The sequence below is a fragment of the Accipiter gentilis genome, chromosome 6 (assembly GCF_929443795.1).
Source record: "Accipiter gentilis chromosome 6, bAccGen1.1, whole genome shotgun sequence".
Classification (NCBI taxonomy): Eukaryota; Metazoa; Chordata; class Aves; order Accipitriformes; family Accipitridae; genus Astur; species Astur gentilis.
This window is the reverse complement of record NC_064885.1, coordinates 34,675,887-34,701,192: the sequence shown is the minus strand read 5'-3', so window position 1 is coordinate 34,701,192 and position 25,306 is coordinate 34,675,887. Positions and strand designations below refer to the sequence as shown.

Sequence of the window (25,306 nt, the reverse complement as noted above, 5' to 3'; positions counted from 1 at the left end):
TGTCTGGATTACTGCCTCCTAAATGCGATCTGCAGATTGTGCTCTGTCAAATATCAGCTGATGATACATAAACAGCTGCTTAAAACCCTCTAATTCATAAACACAAGCAACCAAGGAAAGAACAAAATTGAGAAAAATGAAAACAAATTTTCAAAATTAAGCTTAATTTTTATTTTGCAGTAAATAAAAATCACTGTGGCAATATTCTACAAGACGATCAGTGAAGTGTAGTTTTTTTCTTAGGTGGCTATTGGATTACAAGGAAAATTTAAAAGTGTTACTGTATGCTTTTAATATACAGACCATCCAGAGCCATTACTTTTTTTACAATTTTTGTCTGCATTGCAGGCAAGGCTGCACAGTTACAGGAATCGGATCAGAGAATTCCCCATGACATTGTGTATTGATTCAGAAATGAGATTTCAGGTAAGTACAAGGATCCATTTGCACAGATGTAACTACAAGTTTGGGATCACTGCAGCTTCTGTGTTTATTCCTTTCTGCAGTATAAACAATACTATCATCTTAAATTAGCATATAAAAAGTTCATATGACAAGCAGAACTTCACCTTAACTGAAAGGCGAAAAGATTTTCCAAGTTTGCAACAATTAAAACTTATTTTTCTTTTCCTGTTTCTCTGAGGTGCTTTTTAAACAAGTTAAAATAAATTTATGGCAAATGATCAGTATGCTGCGTTTAAGAAATATTTTCTTTGCCCATCAAAAAACCTACCAATTTTCCCTTCTGCAATACTGCAGATACAAAAAAAAATAATCTATTATTCTTAGTAATATTTCATGTTGTTATAAAGACTTTGGTATACTTCATTCCAGCCAATAAGTGATATACTAGAACATGAACAGTATAAGAAAAGTAACGAGGATTTTTAAGTCAGTATTTTATTTTGGCACACTTTTAAAAGTATTAAATAAGCTTATCATCTTTCTGAGCTACTATTTTATGTTTAAAGATCAAATTATATTTTTGGAAAGCAGTCATGTTCCAACTTCGATTAGCATAGCAAATGCTAATATGTATTTGAAAAATGCTTTGTATCAGATATTTCAAGGTATATTAAAATAATTTTTGAAATGCAAATTTTTACTACTCATTGAGGTAAATGGGAAAAAAGATGCACCAAAAATGACTGAGAGGGATCCTGGGCTAAGGAACAATCCTGAATTCCATATTCAGGCAAAAACATAACCACAAGCAGGAATTTTGCCAAAGAAATGAATTCATAAAGCAATTGTCACCCTTCAGATTTCCTTCAAATCAAAGCTCTCGCATCTCACAGAAGAAAGGCAGCGGTGAATGAAAAAGTAGGCAGAAGAACCCTAGCAGTCTGTAACTTACAATCCTTACTAAGAGTTCCGCATCTTTTTCCAGTCTAATGCCTTTTCACAGGCAAACATAACCACTGAACAACAATCACGTAGGTCCACGACTTATATATACGATTACAGTACAGTGATACCCAGATTTCAGTAAAGTCAGCATAATTTACAGTCAAACTATGCAGAATGTGCAGAGGAAACAAATTCCCCACTCTATTATACAAAACAGTTTGCTGAAAATATGAAGAAATCTTCTCCTGAGAGAAAATCAGCAAAGTAGAAAAAATGAAATGCACCCTCCTTGAATTTTATTTTGATTCGGCCTCTTCATCCACAAATTCAACTAGCGGAGCGTGTCTATTGGCCTGGGCACCTTCTTGGAAATTAACCTTTTTAATCACTCCTGCCTTTGGAGCCCTTATGGTATGCTGCATAGAAACAGATCAATAGTGAAGCAGCAGAGTACTTCTTTTTCCTGCGCTCTCCCTCTCTCAGGTGCCCCCCCCCGCCCAGCAAATGCTAATATTAATCTTTAGTGCAATTAGAACAGAACACTTCCTCTGACACATGTATATTTATTTTAAACCTCCTTTTAAAATGTTATCCCAGTCCTTTTTCAAGTTTTACTTTCTTATCAATATTTATTTAGTATTTTTAAGTATACTGGGGACAAAAATGCTGTATAATGTTATACTTTGAAGTATGAACAACTGAATGTTATTTTACTTCACCAATACTTTCTGTTATTATTATAAATACCAGGCAGAAATAATACAGTTTTAGTCCAAAATGTTAATCATATAGCAGATTTATTCCTTTAAGAGGAATGTGCAGATTTACTAAAGATTTTTTTGTTCGCTGGCTAGGAGGGGTCTTTATTGAACAGGTATTTGGCAAAATGCAGATGAAATACAAATACAGCTACTAGTGGCAGTAAAGGAATAGCATGTTTACATACCAGTCCCCAAATTGGTCTACTTGTTATTGTATCAGGTTAGTTTTCCACTGAAGTTTTGTTTCTTGGTAGTTTTCTACATAGGGTTAGTCTAATATCAAAACACTTAATACCAGATATTAAATCCCTACATCTAAGCAAGGATTCATTTAAATAGTAGTTTGCTTTTTACATTTTACATTTTATATTTCAATAGCACTGCAAAAAAAAACCAAACCAGAACAAATCAGATGATATCAGTCTGAGGTATCAGCTGGAGAGCCACAAGCATTTAGCATCCAACTGCAAATAATTTTGGGTGTAATTTTTTTTTTAGCACGCAGTTGTATTTCATGTAATTTTAGTGTAGTTTAGAAAAGGGCATGATAAAAGAAAGGTAAATTTTCTCAACAATGTTAATTCTGCTACCACAAACTGGTATTTAAAATAAACTAACAGCCAAACCAAACCAGTTCAGGCTACAAAAACTATAGTTCAAACAAACAGAGCCATGGTCAAGCCATGTGACAAGATACAATGGCCAAAATGCTAGTCCACTGAACACCACGTGGACAATTACAAAGAATTTTTAGTGTACTCTCGGTAAAACTTTATGTAAATAATAACAAAAATATTTTAAACAAAAAAAAAATCGTGGGCATATTTACAAAGTCACCATTAGCTAAATTTCTGCATGAAGTAACTGCAGACATTACATATGTTTGTATCACAGACAGTGAGCAAAAGATACACCTAGACAATTTTCTGCTAGAAAAGTGAAAGGAGGGGAAGGGAGAGAAGGATTGGCAAAGCTAACCAAATGAATGTTAAAATATCTGCAGAATACCATGGATTATATAATCATCATTTGTTAATAAAATAACAGCAAATATAATCCTCTCAAATCTAGTCAGACACAACACTTGTTTCGCAGCATATGAAGGGATACTGACATCTGCAAGCTACACTCTGCACCACACTTCAATAAAAATTATTACATTCTGACCAGATTTTTATTTTCTCAGTAATTAAAACCTTTTGTATGTTACTTACCTCCATTTTCATTGCTATCATAACCATTAGAGGGTGTCCAATGTTAACCTTATCCCCTGCTTTCACAAACACCTACAATTCAAGAGAAAATTGGGAAAAATCATGCATGTCTGTACCACTAAAAGTCATCAGCTGGATCTTGGCTAGCACAATCCACTGAGTGTGTGTGGTTTTGTAAAAGAGCCTCATAATATCTTTATTATTGTTGAATTGGGTACCTGAGTTGTCTAGATAATACTCAAGGGAAGAAGTCAGAGGCTATAGAAAGAGGTTCAGTAACAGCTAAAAGGATGACCAGGAAGCCATTTACGTATCAAAGAAGAAACACTAGAAGAGACAATGTATATTCTACCCTTTCTGGGCTTAAGAGCTTGTATTTTGAGAAAGTACAGAACCTCTTCCTGGAGCCAATCCCTAAAGCCGTTTTCAAAACAAAATCCAGAAAGAAGATTGCAGGAGCCACCTAGTTGTTCTACCATAATCCTGATTTAGAGTGTTCACTCAGTATGTAAGAGATCCACGTTCAATGTACTCCACCCTCCTGAAAGGGTTCACGCCTTTTTATTGCTAGCAGGATCCTTTAACTACTAAACTCTCCTGGAAATCTCTTTTCTGTTGAAATTTTGTCACCGTACAGAAAAATACACAAGACTTGGTGAGCTAACAAAAAAGAAACAAAACCAGAAACAGAAGCAGCGAAACAGCTTAACAAAAAAGGCACTTCTGAGTATTTCTTTTTTTGCAAGTGCATCTAGCATCTCACTCTTTTGGTTAGATGAAATGGATCAAACAGCCTGTAACACTTCAGGGAACTTTGACTTAGTAATTAAGATGAAGAAAAAATTATTTAAGCAGTAGGATTTAGTTAAATATTCAGATCTTTCAGAGCTCTAGAAAAAGAAGACTAGAAGCCTGAAAAGCTCCTGGGTGGCTGCTGAAAACTCAGAGCAAACAGGGCTTTTTCCAATTGGGAGAAGTAACACAGCACTGACATTTCTGGCTCCGATTCTTTCCTGGCAGCACAGAAGCAAGCATCATTTCTGGAAGAGTGAACTTGGATATATATTGGAGAATCAATTTCCCACCCATATTATTATAATTACCTTTTCAACTGTGCCTGTCATGGGCGCTACAGCACCACTTTGCGTTCCCACTGAACTCACTGCAGATAAGTACTTGGGTACAGGAAGGCCAATCTGAGCGCTACCTTCCTACAGAAATAAAATCAATGATATATGAGCTAACAACATAAAATAATACCACTAGTACACATGCTGACATACAGGGAAAGAACTGATCCAGCTTTAGGCAAACCAGTCAACTGTTTAGGGTGGCAGACTACTGAGGTCAGGGCAGTAAAAGGACTTGCTTATGGCATGCTTACTACTTTGCTGATGTCTAAGTCCTTAAAAGCCACACCTGCTGCTGCTAAGGATCAGCAAGGAAGGAACTACCTCTGTGAAAGAGACTCCATATGGACCTTTGTACCAAACCCACACCTTCCCTATTCACGCAGCAACAGCACAGAAGGTTTTAGAAAACACGTAAAGGCTGTTTGCAGAAGGGGTAGGCAGGCTGCTGCAACAAGTAAGAAAGATGTTGGCATCTTCATTGTCAAGCATTGTCAATATGAGTGTTTCACAATTTACAATAAAATGGATTCAGTCCTAAGTTTAGTGAAAAATTCTCATTGTTATTCAAAATCCCCTAATTCCTCTCAGACTTGCTACCCAGAGTTTCCCAAAGACTTGTTCTCCCCCACATCCTACCCACATCCTAAAACTCCTGTGATTTCTTCTAGATCCCCCACTGCAGACTCCACTCTGATACAACAAGAAAAGTGGGCTTTGCCAGCAAAGTTTTCACTGCATTCTGCTGAAAGTCTTAAGGGGCTCAGAGCTAGAGGTTAATTATTGAAACCAATACATAATAATTCACTTATCTAGATTACATTTTTATTGAGTTACTTTAAGGCCCTGTAATCTTTTTAACTGCAAATAAATAATTACCAGCCTAATAATGCAAATGAGGGTACCTCTTCTTTCAAATGCCATTACTTATGCAATGCAGACAACGCCATCGTAACTCCCAATTCCATTTTTTTAATATTAGCTGAAGTTACCCTTCCCCAGACCAATACTGATTTCTTTCTTACAATTTAGTTTAATAAATGTAACTGAAATATCAGTTACAAGCACTTTCAAATAATTGTCAGTTTGAAGTAATTGCTATTGTTCTATGACAAACTTAGATACTTGACCATTTTAATATTTTGTGTTCCCCCCCTCCCAAACCATCATTTGCAACTCTGATTCACCTAATTGTATTTTATCTTTCTAAAAGGAATTCATTTTCTCACTCACTGACCATAAAGCAACTAACTTGCAATTATAGCTATAAATCAAACAAGTACCAAAATATTATGGGCCAACATCAGGACTTGAAATCAAGATTCCCTTTCACATTCTCTTCCAATTTATATTGTTCATTTACATGGATAAAACTCTGAAATTTTATACTTGTGATAATAAAGAAAGGAACTTTACCGGAAAGAAAAGATAAATGGTGTTGTCCAAAATGACCAATTTGGACTTACACACGGTTCCATTTACTGAAGACCTCAAGTAAACTGAATCACCTTCATTGAAGATCTCTCCAGATATCAGGAACGTTTCATCTTGAATCTGAAAGTTAAATGCTTTTATAAGGACAAAGGCTAACCCTTCATGAACAATAAACCAAAAGTTAGTATTTGTAGTATACACTCATAACCTGTGATTCTTCATAGATAATTGTGGAATTAAAAAAAAAAATCCTTTAAAATCTTATGTAACCTTTATTTTTCAGTTAACAGACTGTATTCTGTATCCAGTGCAATCAGCTCAGAAGATTAGCTAATATGCTCTCCCAGGAAAATTTTTATCATCAGCTATGCAATAGCACTCAGCAAAACACAAAGGTATACTATTTCTCAGGAAAAACTAAAAAAAACCAGAATATTCAGTTTAGTCATGCTACTATAATCCAGTATTTTTAATCTGTCCTAGCATCTTCACTTTCTTCAAACTGAAAAATCCATACTATTCAGCTGATGTCACAAGATTCCACAATGCTATCCAAAAGACAGGCAACTTCCTCAGTCTTGGAAGCTTATAATATAAAACCTACAATATATTCAGTAAACCTACAAAGGAGTAGAGGACAGCAGTAATGGGAACAGTGTCAATTAGACACCAAAGCTGCAAAAGAAAGACCAAATGGAAAGGTCATTTATTTGTAGGTAACCCTTTCATCTGCATGAATGGAAATTGCATCTCTGCCACAACTTCAGAATACAAAGACACTAAGAATATGAATATAAGAGCATTACATTTAACTGATATTTTTAGTTCTAAGTCTAACATCACTGAGCAAAAATCAGAGACTTGCTGGTCTTTCAGGATGTTACGACTAGAGATAAAATTCAGTCTTCATTTATATAGTTGCATACTACTTTTCCACTGAATGAAGACCTTATAACATGTATTGAAAGGTCACTGTTGATCTGATACTGATCCCTGAGAAAACAATAATTTGTTTGATCAGTATCCTGAGCGGGGGCACAAATTAGGGCAATACCCTGGGCGGCGCTGTAAGTGCTTGTCAGTTCCGTGGCCCAGCAACCTGCTCTAGCAGATTGGCCTCAGGACAGGTTTTGTAGCACTCCAGAGGCACTGTCCTCCGCATAATCAGCTTCCAGTTCTACTTCTCCACCCCTTATCTCCAGCTTCTGTCCATTTCCATCTCAACCCCCATTCTTCCTTCTTCCCTGGGACTCTACATTCTCCCCAGTTGCACTTCCCATCCCCAAAAGGCCCCACTCCGCATTCCTTCCAGCCTCTTTTTATTTTTTGCTGACATTACTTATATGAGATAAGCCTAAAGTGTAAAAGCTTTCCTGCATTATGTATGTAATCAATACACTCAAAATAACCTGGGTATTACCTGAAGGATGTGGGTTATCTCAATATTCGCATAGTAGAAATAAGGGTTTATGTTACCCAACATGTGGTCATACACATGAAAGCACAATAATTTTCTCACTATTTCTCTAGTATGCTCATCTCTATACAGTCTAAGCAATTCATAAATACTGACTTATTCTCATTAATTCCCCTTTTCTGAATATTGGAAACAAGAAGCTGAACTACAGAAAGACCACATTCTCAAGCATGCAATCATCCTGGGTGCCAAATCAGAGACAAAACCCATTTGACTCCAGGTTATGCAAGAAGGAAGTTCAACACTCAGCAAAACACAACCCCCATAAGCAACACAATTGGAGACTATCACACATGCACACACAAAAATATGTTTAAAGCATCTTGAGTTGTATCCTATAAGATCTCTGTAGCATAGACAGAGAGAGAAGCCAATTCTATGGGGTATCATTCAATTATTTAACCAGAAGATTTACTACTCTCATCATTCCTCATCTCATTTGGTAATTACTTTCCAATTTCCATCTTCAAAATACAAAAAGTGTTATCTTACAGATAGTGCTCTAGAAAGCTTTTATTTATCCCACAGGAGATCCATCTCATGCACAGAAAAAGCAGAAGTCCTGTGGAAAAAAAGTCTTTTTAAATGCAGATTTAATTGTAACTTCCAATGTTTTAGAAAGACAAATTTAAGGAAGAGAAAGATAAAGAGCAAGATCTTTAAATACTGGAAAAAAAAATACTTTTCTTAGCCTTATTTTCAGAATCATTTTAGTAGCTCTTCCAAGCTAATCCAGCATCTAGCAAAGATAATTTCAGGCCAAAATAATAGTCTACAACAACAGCTGCAAACAAACCAAAAATAGAATCCTGTATCAGTAATTACCAAGCAACTTCAGGAACAGTTAATACCAAAAAGAAGTCTACAAGAAACTGATTTTTCTTTTATCTAACGAAATATCTGAAAAAATTGGACTTGTACCTGCATTTTGTATGACCCTTCTTGATTGTAACTTACAGCTACATCCACAACTGTTCAATAAAACAAAATATACATATGTGAGTAGATTTAATTATAGCATCTAGAAAATAATGACATATAAACAATGTTTAGTCTATCTTTCTTGGTTAAAAAAAACAGAGACCCACCAATACTAAGAAAAGAAGAAGTATTTTCAGATTAGCTTAGTACACACTGCAGACTTCATTATTCTAGAAATAGAACTCTGCAGAATTCTAGCGAATTTGTTTTTCACAGATGAACACCTGAAGTTATGCTCTGAAATCTGTATTAAGTTAGCTGGACAGAAAACAGGTTTTTGATGGGAAAAAGCGCTCAGCACTTTCACACCAAAGTGAAGTAAAAAAAAAAAGTCAATGGCACTCAGCTCTTTTAAAAATCTCAACCTTATTCATTTGAATGATGAACATTAGTAGTGTCATTTGAATTTGGTTCATATCTCCTCAAGATCTAACATTGTGGATTAAGCATGCAATTCTGTGAATTCCCAGCTTAAATTGCATAAAACATGCTGCTTCTATTCACTCTTTCTTAGCCTGAATTTTCAAGCACCAGTTGAAATAATTTTATCCAGTAAGTACCTCCTCTCCCTCCACACACTTCTTTAACTTACTGTTTTCCCCATCCAGCAGAGACAGTTTTCTAGTATAACATATATTTATTCTTCTACCAGTGCTGGATGCAAATGGTGAGAATTTATCTAAAACACAAAATATACAAGTATGTTACTTTCATTCTACTTTGGCAACACACAATACCGAGAACTTACACCATAAAAATCACTGTCCTACTATTACTACCATCATATATTTATACTGAACATAGAAGATTGGGGAACCACTTAATAGATAGTGACAATTCCTCACTCAAGCTTCAACACTGAATAAACTGATGCTGTGTAACCTACAGAAGACATGACACTAACAACAGCGCTTACTAAGAAGGATATTGACTGTTCTCGCTGAACACATCCTTGAACAGACAAGAAAGTATGGGAATTCAGCTGCAACATAGCAGATTCAGATTAACCTTTAGGTGAAGGTTCCAAGTGTAATAGTAGTCAAACATGGCAGCAAATTGCCTGGGAAGACTGAGGAGTTTTCTATTACTTGGTGTTTCTGAGAATGGATCAGATATACAGCTATCAGATATTGCCCAATTAGTTTATCATCTCTTGAAGCAAGGCAATAGTGTATGGGAATCTTTCCAATCCCTCTCTCCCATGTTTCCAGAAGAGAAAATTAATGAGGTTGTTGGCAGCATATATTGGATTTATATGAAGTTTTTGTTAACAGCAATCACGTGCCCCACTGGTATAGCCATTAACAGTGTTGGAACTCAAGAATGTTCAGCTCCTGGAGGCTGAAATGAACATTTCCTTAAACTCTACTGCCTCTCCCAATCCTAGCAGAGTCAATTTTATCTCTGAAGACCTTGGGCCAACTGTCGGAATAATAGTGACAGATACTCACTGTTTATGCTTGTATAGAGCAAAGAGTACATGGTGACACTGATTATGAATCCCAAGGTCTTTCAGCTAGTGCCTATCTGAAGTGCTGTGGGAAGCAGTCTGTACATTACAGTGATATATTCAATACCTGTCCCTTAACAAGCGTTATAGTCTGCTCTGCGCGTAAATATCTGACAAATGCCAAAATGCAGAACCCAGAGCAGGCACAAAGTAAGGCAAAAAGAGAGCGTGCAAATTAAATAATTGCACATGAGCTCACAGCACTGTCTCATCCAGTCACAAGTAAAATAAAACAAAACAAAAGAAGAATGATCCTTACCATCTGACTGATCTCTAAAAGCATCTGTTAGCATTTTCTCTTTCAGTATGAGTCCTAGAGCTGCCTGACACATAACTTCATGTGGGGTTGCCTTTTTGGTTGGAAATAGTTCATCATGGTATTGAGGAATGAAATTAGTGTGCACATTTCCAGCCTCAAACTGTGGGTGTCCCGACAGGCTCAGTAAGAAATCAATGTTGGTGCTTAATCCTACAATCTGTAAAGAAAAAGAAGCATATTGCCAAACTGAAATGAAGTTAGGAATGAATATACAGCTTTCTGCTCAACTTATGCATAGATGATAGATGAATCTTGCTTCGGAAAGCACCATCAAAACACAAAAGTTATCAATAAAATGTAATTAATTCAACTGGTCTGATTTATTACCAATGAAATCATTGCTTTTAATAAAAAAAAAACAACAAAAAAACCAAGAGTAACTTTCTCAAAAGCACTCTCTTTTCAGAACATTACATTTGTCCACTGTGGAATCAAAGAAAGTTTCCCAGCAATAGTAATGGGGGGTAATTTAGGAAAAAAACCTTACTGTTTCAGAAAATCATGCTCTGATTATTTAAAAGAACATTCCTAATATGAAAAGTGCCTCATATAAAAATGAGTTACAATAGTTTCAGATATTCAATATTTCATCTTTTAATAGTAACAAACGGGATGAGTGACTTTTATACATTTACTAGATAGTATCCATTTCCTGTACTGCAAAATACCTAAGCAAACAACATGAAAATAGAAATAACTATTTTAGAGAAACAGTGAAACTGATAACTATATTGTACTGTCAACATTTATTGACAGAACTACTAAGAAAATTCTGAAAAAACTCCAGGGAATTCTTTTATCTCTTTCACTTGCCGTAATCTTCATTTTTAGCTAAAATAATAGCAGGCCAAACATTTTCAGTACCTCAATCATGTTTATGTTGTTGATTTAAAAGTGTAAATTAATTCTGCACAAATAATATTCATTCTCACCTCAAGTCAAACCTTCCGAGTTCCACTTTTGAAAACAGAACAACACCTGTAGTTTTTCATAGGGGAAAAAGGGACCATTTCTTAAAAAGAACTGAGAGCATTAAAAATTCTCCTTATTTCTTTACCACGTGTATAGTCTAAAAATTTAACTGGTTTTATAAATTAGAAATTACAAGCAAACGTTGTCTGACACAAAGTCCACCTACAAATTCATTTAAGTTTGAGAACGCTCATACAATTGAAAATGGTGTTGTTTAGCCTTAGTCTTCTACAAAGTCCTAGCTGCATCATCCAACTGAAGATATTGCAAACTTAAGAAAAATCTCTGTGTAAAACTGGACTTTACACTAATCTCCACTCCCTCCACCAAAGGAAAAAGTATGCAAATTAGGAAAAAATAAAGCTTCTACAAACAAATAATGAATCTGAAATGGTAGTGGCAATGCCAGCTCCCTCTTAGAAACCACTTTCGTTTTACTGTAGTATTTTATCCATATTTTGTTAGCTCAAGATGTTCACAAAGTCAGCTCAAGATCTGAAAACATACTGCGTTCCTTCTACTTACATTATATTGATGCAAACTGTATCGCAACTTTCTCAGTGCTGCTTGACGATCCTCAGCCCAAACAACTAGCTTTGCAATCATTGGATCATAATGAACAGAAACCTCATCACCTAAAATATATTAAAAAAACACTGTAACACTAAGCCAGTATTTCTCAAAGTTGGTAATGCATAGTATTGCACACCACATGGCATTAAACTCTTAGACAATTGATGGCCACATTTCTCTCTGTTCTTAAAGAACATGAATCTTTAATGATGCGACCTGGCATTTCAATTCCAAGGACAAGTTCAGTACAGACTTTTGTAGAGGTAACATTACTCAAATTCAGTTCTCTTTGTTGCAGTCAGAATGCAGGATTGATAAACTGTGATGAGAATATAATCAGCATGATCCAATGGACAATAATTTGGACACAGGTAAATAAAGAGGTAAATAAAATATTCAGTGATTGACCAAAAGTACAGGACAATCACAAGGAAGAATAATTCTGTAAAGATCTGTTTTTATAACAACACCATCAGACAAACTTATTTAAGCCAAGAGGGAAATGCTTACAAAGAAAAGCTTTTGATGTTAAGTATTCCTGGTTACACCACTGCCTTCAGTTTTACCTTGTCTGACTCCAGTTTCTATTCTGGTGAAACTATCAGGTGGTGGGGTGGTTAAGTGCAGCAATGGCCCAGCCCCTGGCATAAAGTTATTATTAGGGTCTTCAGCATATATTCTAGCTTCAAATGCATGGCCCTGGAGCACAATGTCTTCCTGCATTAGGGGAATCTTCTCTCCTGCTGCAACCTGAAAACAATAGTTTTTTTCTTTAATGCAGGATCAATGTTCTGGAGTGCCAATGTATGAAATATTAAATATCTTTCTTCTAAGCATGAACAACTAGAAAGTACATTAAAAAAGCACAAGCAGAAAACACATGGTAGGTCATAAAAGGCTAATTCTAAAGTTACTCCTTCCTTTTCTCTGGGAGTCACCAAAGGATTTTGAATTATTATTGTGTAATTTGACCTCCTAATATTTCACACAGCTAAAACATAATGGAAAAACAGTCTAATTTTTTTTCTACTGGTTATGTCAAAAAATAATTAAATTATTAAGTTAAAGCCTGGTCAACTAACTGTCCTCGTTTCAGCTGGGATAGAGTTAATTGTCTTCCTAGTAGTTGGTATAGTGCTAGGTTTTTTGAGTTAGGTATGAGAAGAATGTTGATAACACACTGATGTTTTCAGTTGTTGCTAATAGTGTTTAGTCTAAAGTTAAGGATTTTTCAGCTTCTGATGCCCAGCCAGCAAGAAGGCTGGAGGGGCACAAGAAGTTGGGAGGGGACACAGCCAGGGCAGCTGACACAAAGTGGCCAAAGGGGGATTCCATACCATCTGAAGTCACGTCTAGTTATATAAACTGGGGGGATTGGGGGTGGTGGAAGGATCACCACTTGGGGACTAACTGGGCGTTGACTGGTGGGTGCTAAGCAATTGCATTGTGCATCACTTGCATAGTCCAACCCTTTTATTATGACTATTGTCATTTTATTAGTATTATCATTATTAGTTTCTTCTTTTCTGTTCTATTAAACCGTTCTTATCTCAACCCAGGAGTTTTACTTTTTTTCCCCGATTTTCTCCCCCATCCCACTGGGTGGGGGGGAAGTGAGCGAGCAGCTGCATGGTACTTAGTTGCTGGTTGGGGTTAAACCACGACACTAACACATGATTTTATTAGAGAAAAATTGCTCCAAAAGCAGATGATAAAATGGATTAACTGGCAGCCAGCACTACTGACGCATGCTGTTGATTCTTCTGTATACTGTGGGACCTGTACATTTAAGGGAATGTTTCTCTAAGGGGATTTCTAACAATTTAAGAAACTTTAACAGGGAAGGAAACATCATTTTATTACTCAAAGGAATTCACATTACAAATACAGGAATACCAAAAACCAGCAACACACCAGTTTGAGACTGAAAAAAACAGGGCTTTTGGGGATAAAATAATAATAAGTCTGCTGCAGTTAAGCGCAGATGAGACCCTTTACCAGGAAGCTACACAATTTCCATCTACATGGGAAAATACAAGCTCCTATTAAAAAATCTGCAGCAACATTTCATCTTCTTCCAAAGTGTCAGGGGTTTTCCATACTCTGCTTTCTGCCACCAAACTACAGATTTCAGCAGAGACAACAGAATATAACTTAGTCTTCAAAGAAAGAGTAATACTATACAGATTCACAAAAATAATCTCTCCAAGAACCGGTAAAACATTTTTATCTATTGACTCATTAAGCCACATGCCAAGGCCACTGAACATTTTCATCTTATCTTTCTTGCAGTATTGTTTGATCCCTGCTCCAACTCAGCACTCAATGTTCAATTTCCATTCCCAGATCAGAAAGCCAAGTTTCTCCTTTTTGTATCAGCATTTGCCATTTTAGTTTTCTTTCTGGTTACATTAAACATGCCCCCCACCCTATCTACTTAAGCTTAATGTGTGCTGCTCTCCTCACTTCTGGATTTAACTAACCAGAATTGTTTTTCATTTCCAGTTCCCTAAGGTCCAAAACTTCCTGTTGTCATTCAAACGGGTGAGTAATCTCTACAAATTGGGTGTGTGAGGAAATAGCCTATTTCAAGTCCACACAACTATACATTTATTTTAGAATGTGACTACACTGGTATAACACCAGACACGTGTTTTTTATGAAGCTTTCCTCCTACAGCCTGATCCAAGAATGATTTTGGGGCCAGAGATACATCTGAACTAGAGCGTTAAAAAATATTCAGCATGGCAAGGGAAAGTTCAGGACCCTACTCCTCCTACTTTCCACATTCTCTATAACCTCTCTAAATATACTTTACAAAATGTCTTTTTTCTCTACACAACTAGAAGATGATTTTGTTGGAATTCAGAGCACCTACACAATGCTCTACAATCAAATACAGTAATACAAGACGTTCCTTTGGAGCAAAGGAAACTCTACTGTATTAGCTGAATAGGAGATGAGGATCTGAAAATCTATCTGGTCTCTCATAGGCAATATTGAAGAGCACTATTCACCAGACAAGAGGAACTCTACATGTAAAATCAATTAACACTTACCCTAAGTTGCCATTCCACCAAGTCTGTTCCAGTGATCATCTCTGTAACTGGATGCTCTACTTGCAGTCTGGTATTCATCTCCATGAAGTAAAAGTTATGTTTGGAGTCCATAATAAATTCCACTGTTCCTGAAGTATTTAGTAAAAAGGCACTTCACCAAAACAAGACTTTTTCAGAATGGACATCTAAGACATTTAATTCATTTATGCCAGGACAAGACTATTATTCCTAAATCAGATACGCTGAATTTCATTAAATTCTACACTAATTATCTTAAAGGGTCACACAATTGTGGTCTGTAAACAGAAGGGTTGTTTTCTTGCACATTTACATATCTTGTGCTGTTTAGCAGCCATTCTCCTCTACAGCAAGAGCTGCATTTCCTTAGAGCTGTAAAAAGTGCCTTAGGACTCCTTAAAGCATTGTGTATGTATAGGGTGTGTAATTATTTTTTTACAAATAAGTATCCAAAGAAAGCAGTGAGAAAAGAAAGTCACAAATAATTTTAGCAGGTTATTTTTCATCTGGGAAATAGTGTGGACTTTAGAGAGTGCGTTGTGTTTTTCTTTTAAAGGCTTTACTGTTGAATATAAAGTATTCTTTGTATGCTGAAAGAGAAATTATTTTTCCCTTGCTCTGCTCAAACTTTCATTCATAATACTCAGTTTCCAACAACAATCTAGTTGATTGAATTATCTGCTCTGAAATTTTTTTCTTTCTATTCTTCAGCTCCCACTGGTCTTGAGCTCAGACCAGGTATGCCAATTTGAATTTGTAATTACATCAGAATTAAACATGCGATTACTTGCTTAAACCTCAAAAAACCTGGGGTTTATGTGTCATACTCTAAAACAATCAGATGCCATTTGCCTTGTGGCTTAAACTGTTCTTAAGTTAAAAGCATACCTCTGGAGCAGTCATACCTCCACAGACTTACCTGCTCCCACATAATTCACTGCTTTAGCTGCTTTGACAGCAGCTTCTCCAAGTCTCCGTCGAACTTCTGGATTAATTCCTGGCTGTAAATAATAAAACACAAAAGATTATAAATTATTGTGAACTTTGGTGATATTATACGTACTATGCATTAATATCTTGCGGTATTTAGCAACTGCAGTGAAATCCTTACCAATATTATACCTGAAATCTAGCTAATTTTTCCCTGAGAATCATTTTCCTAAAGAAAGTAATTTTTTCAATTAGAACATTTTCTGCAGCAAAATTAAAACAGGTACTGAGAATCACAAATAAATTACTGCCCCCTAAATATATTCCATGGGGGTTAGCAATTACTTTAAAAATACGTCTGTTCATAAAAAAAATTATAAGAACTTTCTGCTTACCCCTGGTGCCTCTTCAATGATCTTCTGATGTCTTCTTTGCACACTGCAGTCTCTTTCAAACAAATACACTGCATTGCCATGCTGGTCACCAAATACTTGGACTTCAACATGCCTGTTCCATAACAATAAATGTTTTCACATATTTCAATAAAGCCCCAATCCTGCAACTTGACTTCACCCAAACAGACTTTGAACTTGTACACAGTCCCATACACTTCAGTAAGACTTCTTACAGGTTTAAGTGTCTGCCCTCAAATAGCCAAAAATGTAGAAATGATGCTGCTATTATGCAGGATTTCAACTGTTTTAGACTTCCTCAATCTCCCAAATGAAACAGGATTCTAAATGCCAGCTACAGCAGTGAAACCTCATAGGTCATATGTATCTAAATGTATCTACATCTACAATGACATGTATCTAAAAGATTCTACCTCTTTATTAGTTATTTTATTATAATAAAAATAAAACCACTTCGCTATTATTTGATAATGATGATTTCCCTCAATTTACTGTGTAGCAATTCACAAGAGGCAGCAGCCCTGGCTCAGGAATACCATTGTTTATTTCAACACACCACTTCAGAGGACAAGTAGGAGGTGGCGGACATTCTATGTATAAAACTAACAAAAATCTGTCACCATTCTGATAATTCTCTGATGCTGGCAAAAGAAATTCCTCAGGAATTTAATGAGATTTTTCTCATGCCCATCTAACAGCATAAGAGGGCCCTTGGTTTCTTTAGAATAAATGCTTTCTTTACAGTGATGCTTCAAGAAAAACAGATGTAAAGAACAAGAGTATCAAATAGACCTCTGTGAGAAGTTCTTTATAAAAAATATATTAGCTCAGTTTCACAGGTCAGGCATGAGCTAAAGACTGTAACTTCTGTTTTAAATATCAAAATAGAGAAAGATTAAATAACTAGTTTAGGACACCTGAGGGCAGCAGAAACACCACGACAGCTTGACTCATGTCTGTAGTTTAAGTATTACAAAGTGATTCATTTTTTTATAGATGTAAATCAAGTTTAGAAAGCTCACTCAAAGAGGAATATCAGTGTCATTAAATGTCACTGCCATGTCTCCCTAACAGAGGTATTTTAATTCTTATCATTCAAAACAAAGTCACTGCAAGAAATTCAATACATTATAAACAATTTTGACTAAATTAAAACCTGCCATAGTGCAAATAAAACATACAAGACCAATTTTCATCCTACTACTAAAACAGTTATGTTTATTTAACAGTAGAATAAACATTAGTTTATATTAAAACATCTATTTCTCACCTTGGATTATCTACGAATTTCTCAATCAGCATTGCATCATCATTGAAAGACTTCTTTGCTTCTCTCCTTGCTGATTCTAGTTGGTCCAGAAACTCCTTTTCTGAGTGAGCAATTCTCATGCCCTAAAATACAGGGAAAAAAGCATATCTAAATGTCTAAATATATGGTACGCAATAAAAATCCTTGTTGCGCACAAACAGCAAGAAATGAGCTTAACGATAACACTTTTCCCTTCTTTCTTGTACTTTAGCAAAATTGTGTATCAACTTCCAGGAATATAATCCTACTAAGTCCCACTGAAAGTGCCATAAGAAGTGTAAAAACCAGATATTATGATTCCACTGATATGGATCAGTAGAGAATTGAATTTTACTCTTAAATATCACAGAAATTTTCCAAGGATGGCAGAGAAAAACTTATTTCATTACAAAACAAATATAGCTATTTTGGAAATTATTAGAATTCTCAATCATGTCATTTTTATAGACATTTATTTCAGAGTAAAATCAGATTTAGAGAGGGAATTCACCATACAGTAAAAACTGTCTAGACACCAAATACTTAAATGGTATTTCTAATCACTTCTTATGCAACATTTACAACTGCTAGCAAAAAAAGTCACATAAGCCATCAAAAAGTAACAATTCAAAGTCACCTAATTTCACACAAACAAATCCACAGGACAACATTTCTGCTTATATGAATAACTGGACATCTACTGACATAAACAAAACTCTTCCAATATATACCAGCTACTTATGTTGTGCCTGACTGCACAACAAAAGAAAATGAGATTTCACAGTGCTAGATTGGACATTAATAGTAAATTCTAGCAAAAAGTAGTTTTCCGGTTTTGTTTTCAGATTTCTTTTAGAATAGTCCGTTACAGATACCGAGACATGAGAACTTTATACCATGTGATGAACACATTAGTTCCTTTACCTTTCCTCCACCTCCACGAACAGCTTTAATCATTACTGGATATCCTATTCTCTTGGCATGTTCCTTTAGACACTCATCTGATTGATCTTCTCCATGATAACCTTCAACAACAGGAACGCCAGCAGCCGACATTATAGCTTTGGAAGTACTTTGACAGAACAGTTTTATGTTTAGAATTATAATAATAGTTTTTCTTACTTTAAGCTCCAAATGTGTATATGTTCCCAGTGTTAACTCTCCTCACAAAAGTAGTTCCACTGACCTGAAGAGGACTACTTACTTAAGTGGGTTACATACGATTGGATTGTAATTACTCAAATGCTTCAAATAGGGATTTTTTTCTCCAAACCCTTCACATAAAAACAGTAGTCAGTTTCAGGCTTACTGTTCTTTCCTATCTTTTGACCCACATTACAGAGATCAAAACCTAACATTTTCAAATTACAACACTGTATCCTGCCAAAACTAGAGGCTGGATTCACACCACACATAAAATGCTCAAGCGTAACAACTGTTAACTTCAAACATGCATGCAAAACTAGTTAAATTACAGACGTAATTTACTCTCACATTAGGAAGTGATAAAAAATTAATTATCTGAAATTAATCTTACACAGTTCATGTGTTAGTAATAACCTTATTTCCATATTCTTGATTTACACGTCATACCCTGGAAACATTTCTTTAATCTAAGTAACTAAGAATAAGATCCTCTGTGATGAGCAAAACTTAACACCCCATTCTACCCTAGCCACAATAATCCCTGATGATATGGTGTTTCCTTTCCACTGTTCTTTTGACCAATATACAAGACATCCAATCTGACTGCTGAACCCTTACCTATACAACGCTGCAATGCCCCAATTCTGGAAAACTAGAACCAGTTAGGTATTTAGTTACCAAAATCCTAATAACTGAACAATCTTGATTGTTTTTATGTCTATAGGAATCCCACATCTATAAACCTGGAGCTTTTCCTTTGAAGAAAGCCATAAAAATATAAGACAATGAAAACTGACAGAATAAAATAATTATGGAGCAACTGGTCATTCATTAACAAAATTAGCTTTGCCAAACTGTAAACTGCGTAACCAAGGAACAAATCAGAAATAGATACCTCTTAATACCCATATCTCTGATAGCAGATGAAGGCGGACCTATGAAGATGATTCCCTCTTGCTTGCACAGTTCTGCAAACTCTGTGTTTTCTGAGAGGAAACCATAACCTGGATGAATAGCCTAAAACAGAATAATGTTACCAGCCTATTTTTATATCAGTTTAGCTTAGAAAACCCTGAACTTCAGTAGAGTGCTAAGGAAACACAAGATGGAAACACCATGGGTAAAAATAAAGAACTAAAGAACATGGAAGTAACAGAAGATTTAAGGTCATGATCTACTTACCTGTGCTGCTGAGACCTTGGCCACCTGCATTATTTTTTCCATGGCCAAGTAACTTTGCTGTGAGGGTGCTGGACCAATGCAATATGCTTCATCCGCCTGTTATGGAAAAATTACATATAACAGATACTGTTTATTAGATAATAAAAAGCAATTTTAACTGAATTTCTGAGCTATTTGTATTGTTTATCAGACTGCTAGCATGCAACAGTTTAAATCACTGCCTCTCTTCATGGAGAGACTCAAGTGGCTGAAACAAATTCCGACTTTCTTCCCAAAATCAGAGTCCATTCTCTAATTCCCAGTGGCTACTCTGGAGTTAGAGCACCAAACTTTAAGGCACTCCCTGCAAAGTTGTCAGGTGCTGAGACAGACTAGGCAAACTTTTCATTGATTCAAGGAAAACTTGGAAGTAACTCTACAGAAGTGAAAATCAACTGCATTAGCACACAGATCTACTTTCACATTGAACTAATTAATGAGAAATACTGTTGTGAATGAACATTAATCACAAACTTAATGAATATACTTCACCATTGCTACATGCATGGAATTTCTGTCTGCTTCACTATAAACTGCTACAGACTTCACACCCATTTTCTTTGCTGTTCGCATCACTCTGCATGCAATTTCTCCTCGGTTTGCAATAAGAATCTTCCCTATGTTGTGACCGCCTGTTTAAAAGCATGAAGCACAGTAAGCAACTTCTAAAGGAAATATATGCTCAAAAACATTCCTGGAAATAAAGCAATTTTAAATTCAGGTTTCCTTTTCATCATTTATAGTGTTTATGCATTTCTTCCAATAATGAAAAAACACATGCTTCATCCAAAAGCATTTCCATGTCAGTCTTGGAATTTTTTCCTTAGAGTCCCTATGCAGAAGTATGTTTAATTCAGGTCATTTTTTTTTCTTTTTAGAATCCAAGAAATATATTCTAACCCTAAAACAACACTTGAACATAAAAGTTGATGCTTATATTTTTTACTGTGTGCTTTCTGGACCAGCTAGTAAACGATTAACACCTGTGCCACCCCCGCAGAAGTGATTCACATTTGTTTGAAGAGCACTATTCCCCAGTGATACACAGTCTCAAACAAATAACAAGGTATGAAGTTTTTTTGGTGTTTGTTTTTTTTTTTTTTTAAACAGTGACATAAAAGCTTCTATTATGCCTCATGACAGCAGTTAAAACATGATAGAAATACAAGGCCAGCACAGCCAGAAACCTCACAGGCAGAACTAAATAGCTTAAAACTAACTAATAAAATGAAAATATATCTTGGAATTCTAAAACATATCTTTTTAGACATGACGACAATAGGGTCAGTTTAAATCATCTTGCTAAATACTTTTCACTTTCCTTCATATATTTTTTAAATACCATTATGCCTAAAAACAATTCTCACAGACTTTCCAACATTAGTATCAGAAAAGGACTCAGAGAAAAAAATCACAAAAATAAACAGTTTTCATTAAGTTGAGTATACCTAAATATGACAGATAAAATTATTCAAAATGTTGTTTACACATTAAAGATTATTTCTGTTAGGTCAACTACAAACTACTGTTTTCAAAAACTACACAAATATGCAATATTTATTAAAAAAACACTCCAGTTCTTGAGCAACTAATGGTCTAAAACTAATTGTAAAACCATCCCCATTACACAAGCAATTAAACCTAGCAGCTAGAGAAGTTAAATTTCATACCTATCGTTGAGGCCCATTTCACAAATCTTTGTACTTGATTCCATCGCCTGTACAATTATAAACACACAGAAGTGTTACAAAAGTATATGCAAAAGTGGCAACCTAGCTACTTTTATTTTCAGGTGAGAGAAGGACAGCACTAGAACAGGTCTGAAGCTTTTGATACAGCTATTTACACAGAACACATTCAAGTACAACAAGGAAGGTTGTACAAACTTCACCAGATCTCTCCTTAAGTGTTTTCATTTAAACACAACAGAAATCATCCCCTTGCTTTTTTGGCAGCATTCAAATCAAAACAGTCAACATATTTGTTTAAAAAGAACCCAAACCTTTTAGTGGACAGAACAGCCAACATCTGGCATTTATTACAACTTGAAGTATATGGGAAAGAAGACTTGAACAACCATAAAACAGAAAAGTTTAAAAAGGAAATGGGAGTTGTTTGTATAGGGAAAAGGTGCAAGAGAGAAAAATGTGAAAGATAGCCAGAAAGAAGCCCTGTGAAGAATTTCAGAAATGAAAAGTTAAACCTCAGATGACTCATGCTGAAGAAATCAGATAGTGAAGGCTAAGTGGCTGTAAGAAACTGTAAAAGTAAACTCTTAGAAGTGTTTTAATTAACATATAAATCAACTTTGGAATCTTGGATCAAGTCCAGCAATTCATAAACGACATCAACAACACGAGACAACCTTGACACCAGACAACCCAATGCTCGAGCGGTTTCAATAACTACTGAGGAAACTAGCACATTTCCCAAACTTCTAATAAGCAGCTGTCAGGGTCACTAAGTGCTTCTGCTCCGAGGCAGCGGAGGGGTGGCTACAGCGACGGTTACCAAACCCCGAGCACCCGGGCTATATGAACCCATGCAGATAACAAGCTGACGTTCGTGGAACCTGTACCAGCCGCTAAAACTGTGCTTGAAACTCCGGGTGGGTCTTTTTTGCTCTTTCTTTCCACAGAGGAGCTCGGGGTACCTGCACCCCCCACACACACACACACAGGCGCCATCCTCGGCACCGAGGAGCGGGGCCGGCCGGCGGCCCAGCTCCCTCGCTCCTCCTGAGGCGCGGAGCCCCTTCCCCCGTCCCCCCTCGGGCAGCCCGGCTCCAGGCTCGGCTTTAGGAAGCCTTCCCCCACACACACACCCCGCGCCAGGCCCGACAGCCGCCGCCGGCTCCCTCCCGGGCGCGACCCCCGCCTCCGACGCCCCCGTCAGCCCCCGCAGCCCGCCGCCCCAGCGGCGAGAGGGGAAGGAGGGAAGCGAGGGGCGAGCCGGCCACCCCCCGGGGCGAAGGGAGGGGGCCGCAGAGGCAGCGGCCGCCGCCCCCGAAGGGCCGCGGAGGCCCGGCGCGCCGTCTGCCACCTTCCCCCCGCCCCGCACTCACTGACGCCGCAGCGCCCAGAGACAGCAGCGGCCCCGCTCGGCCGCCAGCACCAGCGCCATGTTGGGGAGCGCGGGGGCCGGCGGGACGGAGGGTGTGCGCGCCAGGCCGGCCGCCAGTGGCTGCCGCGGCAGGGGCGTGCTGAGGCGGGCCGCGGCGAGGAGGAGCCGCCGGGCGGGGAGAGAAAGCGCTCGGGGTGGAGGGGGGTCACGGCGGAGGAGGAGGAGGGCGGCAAGGTCGTGTGCTGCCTCCCGAGCGGTCGGGGAGAGGGGGTGAAATGGCTGACTGGTGGGGGCAGAGGCGGGAGAAGGCGGCAGGGGTCGGATGACACCGAGAAACCGGTCAATAAAGCAGCAGATCAAATAAAATTCGTATAAACGTGAAGGGATGCGCGCTGCCGGAGGACTCCTGGCTTACCTTTGTCTCCGAGCCGACCACGTTCCTTCGGGAATGACAGCCGGGGTTGTAACAGAGCGGCAACACGAAACGTGAGGGTGGTTGGGAACGGCATGGGGATCCTCGGATATCGCAACATCCCTGTGCCCAGGCCCAGCTCCCCAGCTCAAAACTGAATCGTGTACATGGAAGAGGTCCAGGCTGTTGTGGGACCAGCACATTCCACCCTCTCTCGTGAACGGAAAGCAGGCACGATCGGTCCCGCTCCCTCAGACTTCGCAGGTTTGCAGGTCAGCCCTGTGCGGGGCCTTGCTAAACCTCCCTGCGCGGCTCCGGCTCAGTGCCCTGCTCCTGAGGGGACAGGGCACGAGGGGAGCTGGGCCTTTGGTCAGGCCTCGTCTGGCCGTTCTTATTTTCCATAACGAGCTGGATCTCATAACGCAGAAAGAAAAGGAGAATGAATCCCCAAGGTCACCTTGTTTGCCTCAGTCACACTGATGTACTGAACCTAGGTTAACAATAATGTTCAGGTAAACCGTGATACGGATAGAGTACAATAAAGCATTTCCAAAACAGTATTTCACATGACCGTGATTTTAATATTACTTACACAGAGAAATTAAAAAAAAAAAACACAAACCAGTAGCACTTAGTCAAAATAAGTATTTCTAGTTGCTGTTTACAAATAGCAAAGCAACCGTGCTTTTTCACAAGAGGAGTACACAAGCTTTCAGTTGTAATAGTGGTAGTTTTTAACGTCTTATGTGTTCTCTGAATTTTGAAGCGTTAACACAGCTTCTTACGTAAAGAGCATTCTTGGTATGCAGGTAATCTCTGCTTTTTCCGCTGTTGCTTTTTTTGATTTGGCATGGTGACCTCTCACACCAAGGACTGAGTGGTGCAGTAGGTTACACGGATGCCAGATCAGCTTGGGGAAAAAGCATGGTCCCTGGAACCTGACTGCAAGAGGTGGTACGTTCAGCACTTGCTCTAAAGATTGTTGTCTGAAAAGCGGATTCATTTCCCGGTGTGCAAAGAGCCTATAATCTCACACCCAGGAGAGACATTATTTATTTCATCTTTGTGCAAAGGTGGGTGCTAGGTGGTAATTCCACAAAGCTAGCACAGCACACCAAAGAAAAACAATGTATTTATTCTGTTACATGATTAGTAAAAACCCACCTAAATTTACATTCATTGGTTAGTAGTCACCATCTTATCTACTATTGGCCAGTCCTATTCAAATTAGCCTCGCTCGCTATGTAGATTAGCACACATGCTCCTTGCCGGGAGGCAAGTTCTTCCAGCCTGGAATAGAGTCCCCCTGCCACCTTTACCTTTCCCCCAGTTTATGCTTCTTTGGCAATCATCCGGCCTTTGACGCCTTCTGGAACAGGATGTTTCTTTTTATCAGTCACATCCTACATTTCTTAGGTCCAATTATCCTGCTTGTTATCTCAAGAACGTTCTTTTTCTCTCCGATGGACCTTGAGTATTCTTGCCAAGTTGGCAATGCACGCGAAGCATCCTCAAAACATCAAGGCCTAATTGTTCCAGGGTGTCCTTACTCTATGAATGCCAACTGTGTGCCATTCTGATTACAGCCTTACTTGTTAATTTGATATATACAAAACACATCTTGCACAAAATAGTCAGACCATTCTAAATCTCTGAGTTATTCTTCAACGGATGAGATTTAGAAACTAAATTATTAAGTGAAGCTACAACTTTTCCATATCTCATACACTTCATTCTTCCTCAACATAACATGCTGACAGCATAGATCCTACTTTTGTCTTTGAAATCCAGATTTTTAAAAATTCCCGCATGTTTAATTTGTCTCTAAACACAAGATGGCAGCATTTTATGTAGTTTACCACTGGACATTGGGAAGAGCTATAGAGGTGGTGGAGGAGTTTACCCTTTGAACAGTAGAACTAGTGGAAGTTGCAAACATTTATATCGCAAATCTGATCTTGGTGAAGGCACCCTGCAAGCACGGCTTTTGGGGCTTGCAAAGTCAAGCAGGATCACCAGATTGCATACGCAGATG

The 25,306-nt window shown here is 37.7% G+C and overlaps 1 protein-coding gene across 3 annotated transcripts; it reads right to left on the bottom strand.

The window, feature by feature from the left end:
• Positions 1–147: 147 nt before the first annotated feature.
• MCCC1 (methylcrotonyl-CoA carboxylase subunit 1) lies at positions 148–22,927 on the bottom strand. 3 transcript variants are annotated; one of them, XM_049803877.1, is made up of 19 exons: positions 22,861–22,927; positions 21,467–21,513; positions 20,289–20,428; positions 19,758–19,853; positions 19,471–19,592; positions 18,354–18,501; positions 17,412–17,533; positions 16,124–16,235; positions 15,718–15,799; positions 14,781–14,908; positions 12,288–12,471; positions 11,674–11,783; positions 10,117–10,333; positions 8,940–9,026; positions 8,288–8,337; positions 5,872–6,009; positions 4,429–4,536; positions 3,326–3,397; positions 148–1,766 (listed from the first exon to the last, which is right to left on the bottom strand). In XM_049803877.1, the coding sequence occupies exons 1-19, from the start codon at positions 22,917–22,919 to the stop codon at positions 1,647–1,649; spliced, it is 2,142 nt and encodes a 713-aa protein (XP_049659834.1). In that variant the 5' UTR covers positions 22,920–22,927; the 3' UTR covers positions 148–1,646. The 3 variants fall into 3 exon arrangements, with proteins under 3 accessions (XP_049659834.1, XP_049659836.1, XP_049659835.1); XM_049803879.1 differs by lacking the exon at positions 22,861–22,927 and adding an exon at positions 22,621–22,674; XM_049803878.1 differs by lacking the exon at positions 22,861–22,927 and adding an exon at positions 22,375–22,545.
• Between the last annotated feature and the right edge of the window lie 2,379 nt (positions 22,928–25,306).

Excerpts from the sequence above, each read along its gene's own strand:
- MCCC1 (XM_049803877.1), bottom strand. The coding sequence starts at position 22,919 with ATGGCGCTGGTGCTGGCGGCCGAGCGGGGCCGCTGCTGTCTCTGGGCG. Across the intron at positions 14,909-15,717 it reads AGTGAATTATGTGGGAGCAG|GAACAGTGGAATTTATTATG; the intron begins GTAAGTCTGTGG and ends TAAATACTTCAG. Across the intron at positions 6,010-8,287 it reads AAGGGTCATACAAAATGCAG|ATTCAAGATGAAACGTTCCT; the intron begins GTACAAGTCCAA and ends TTTAACTTTCAG.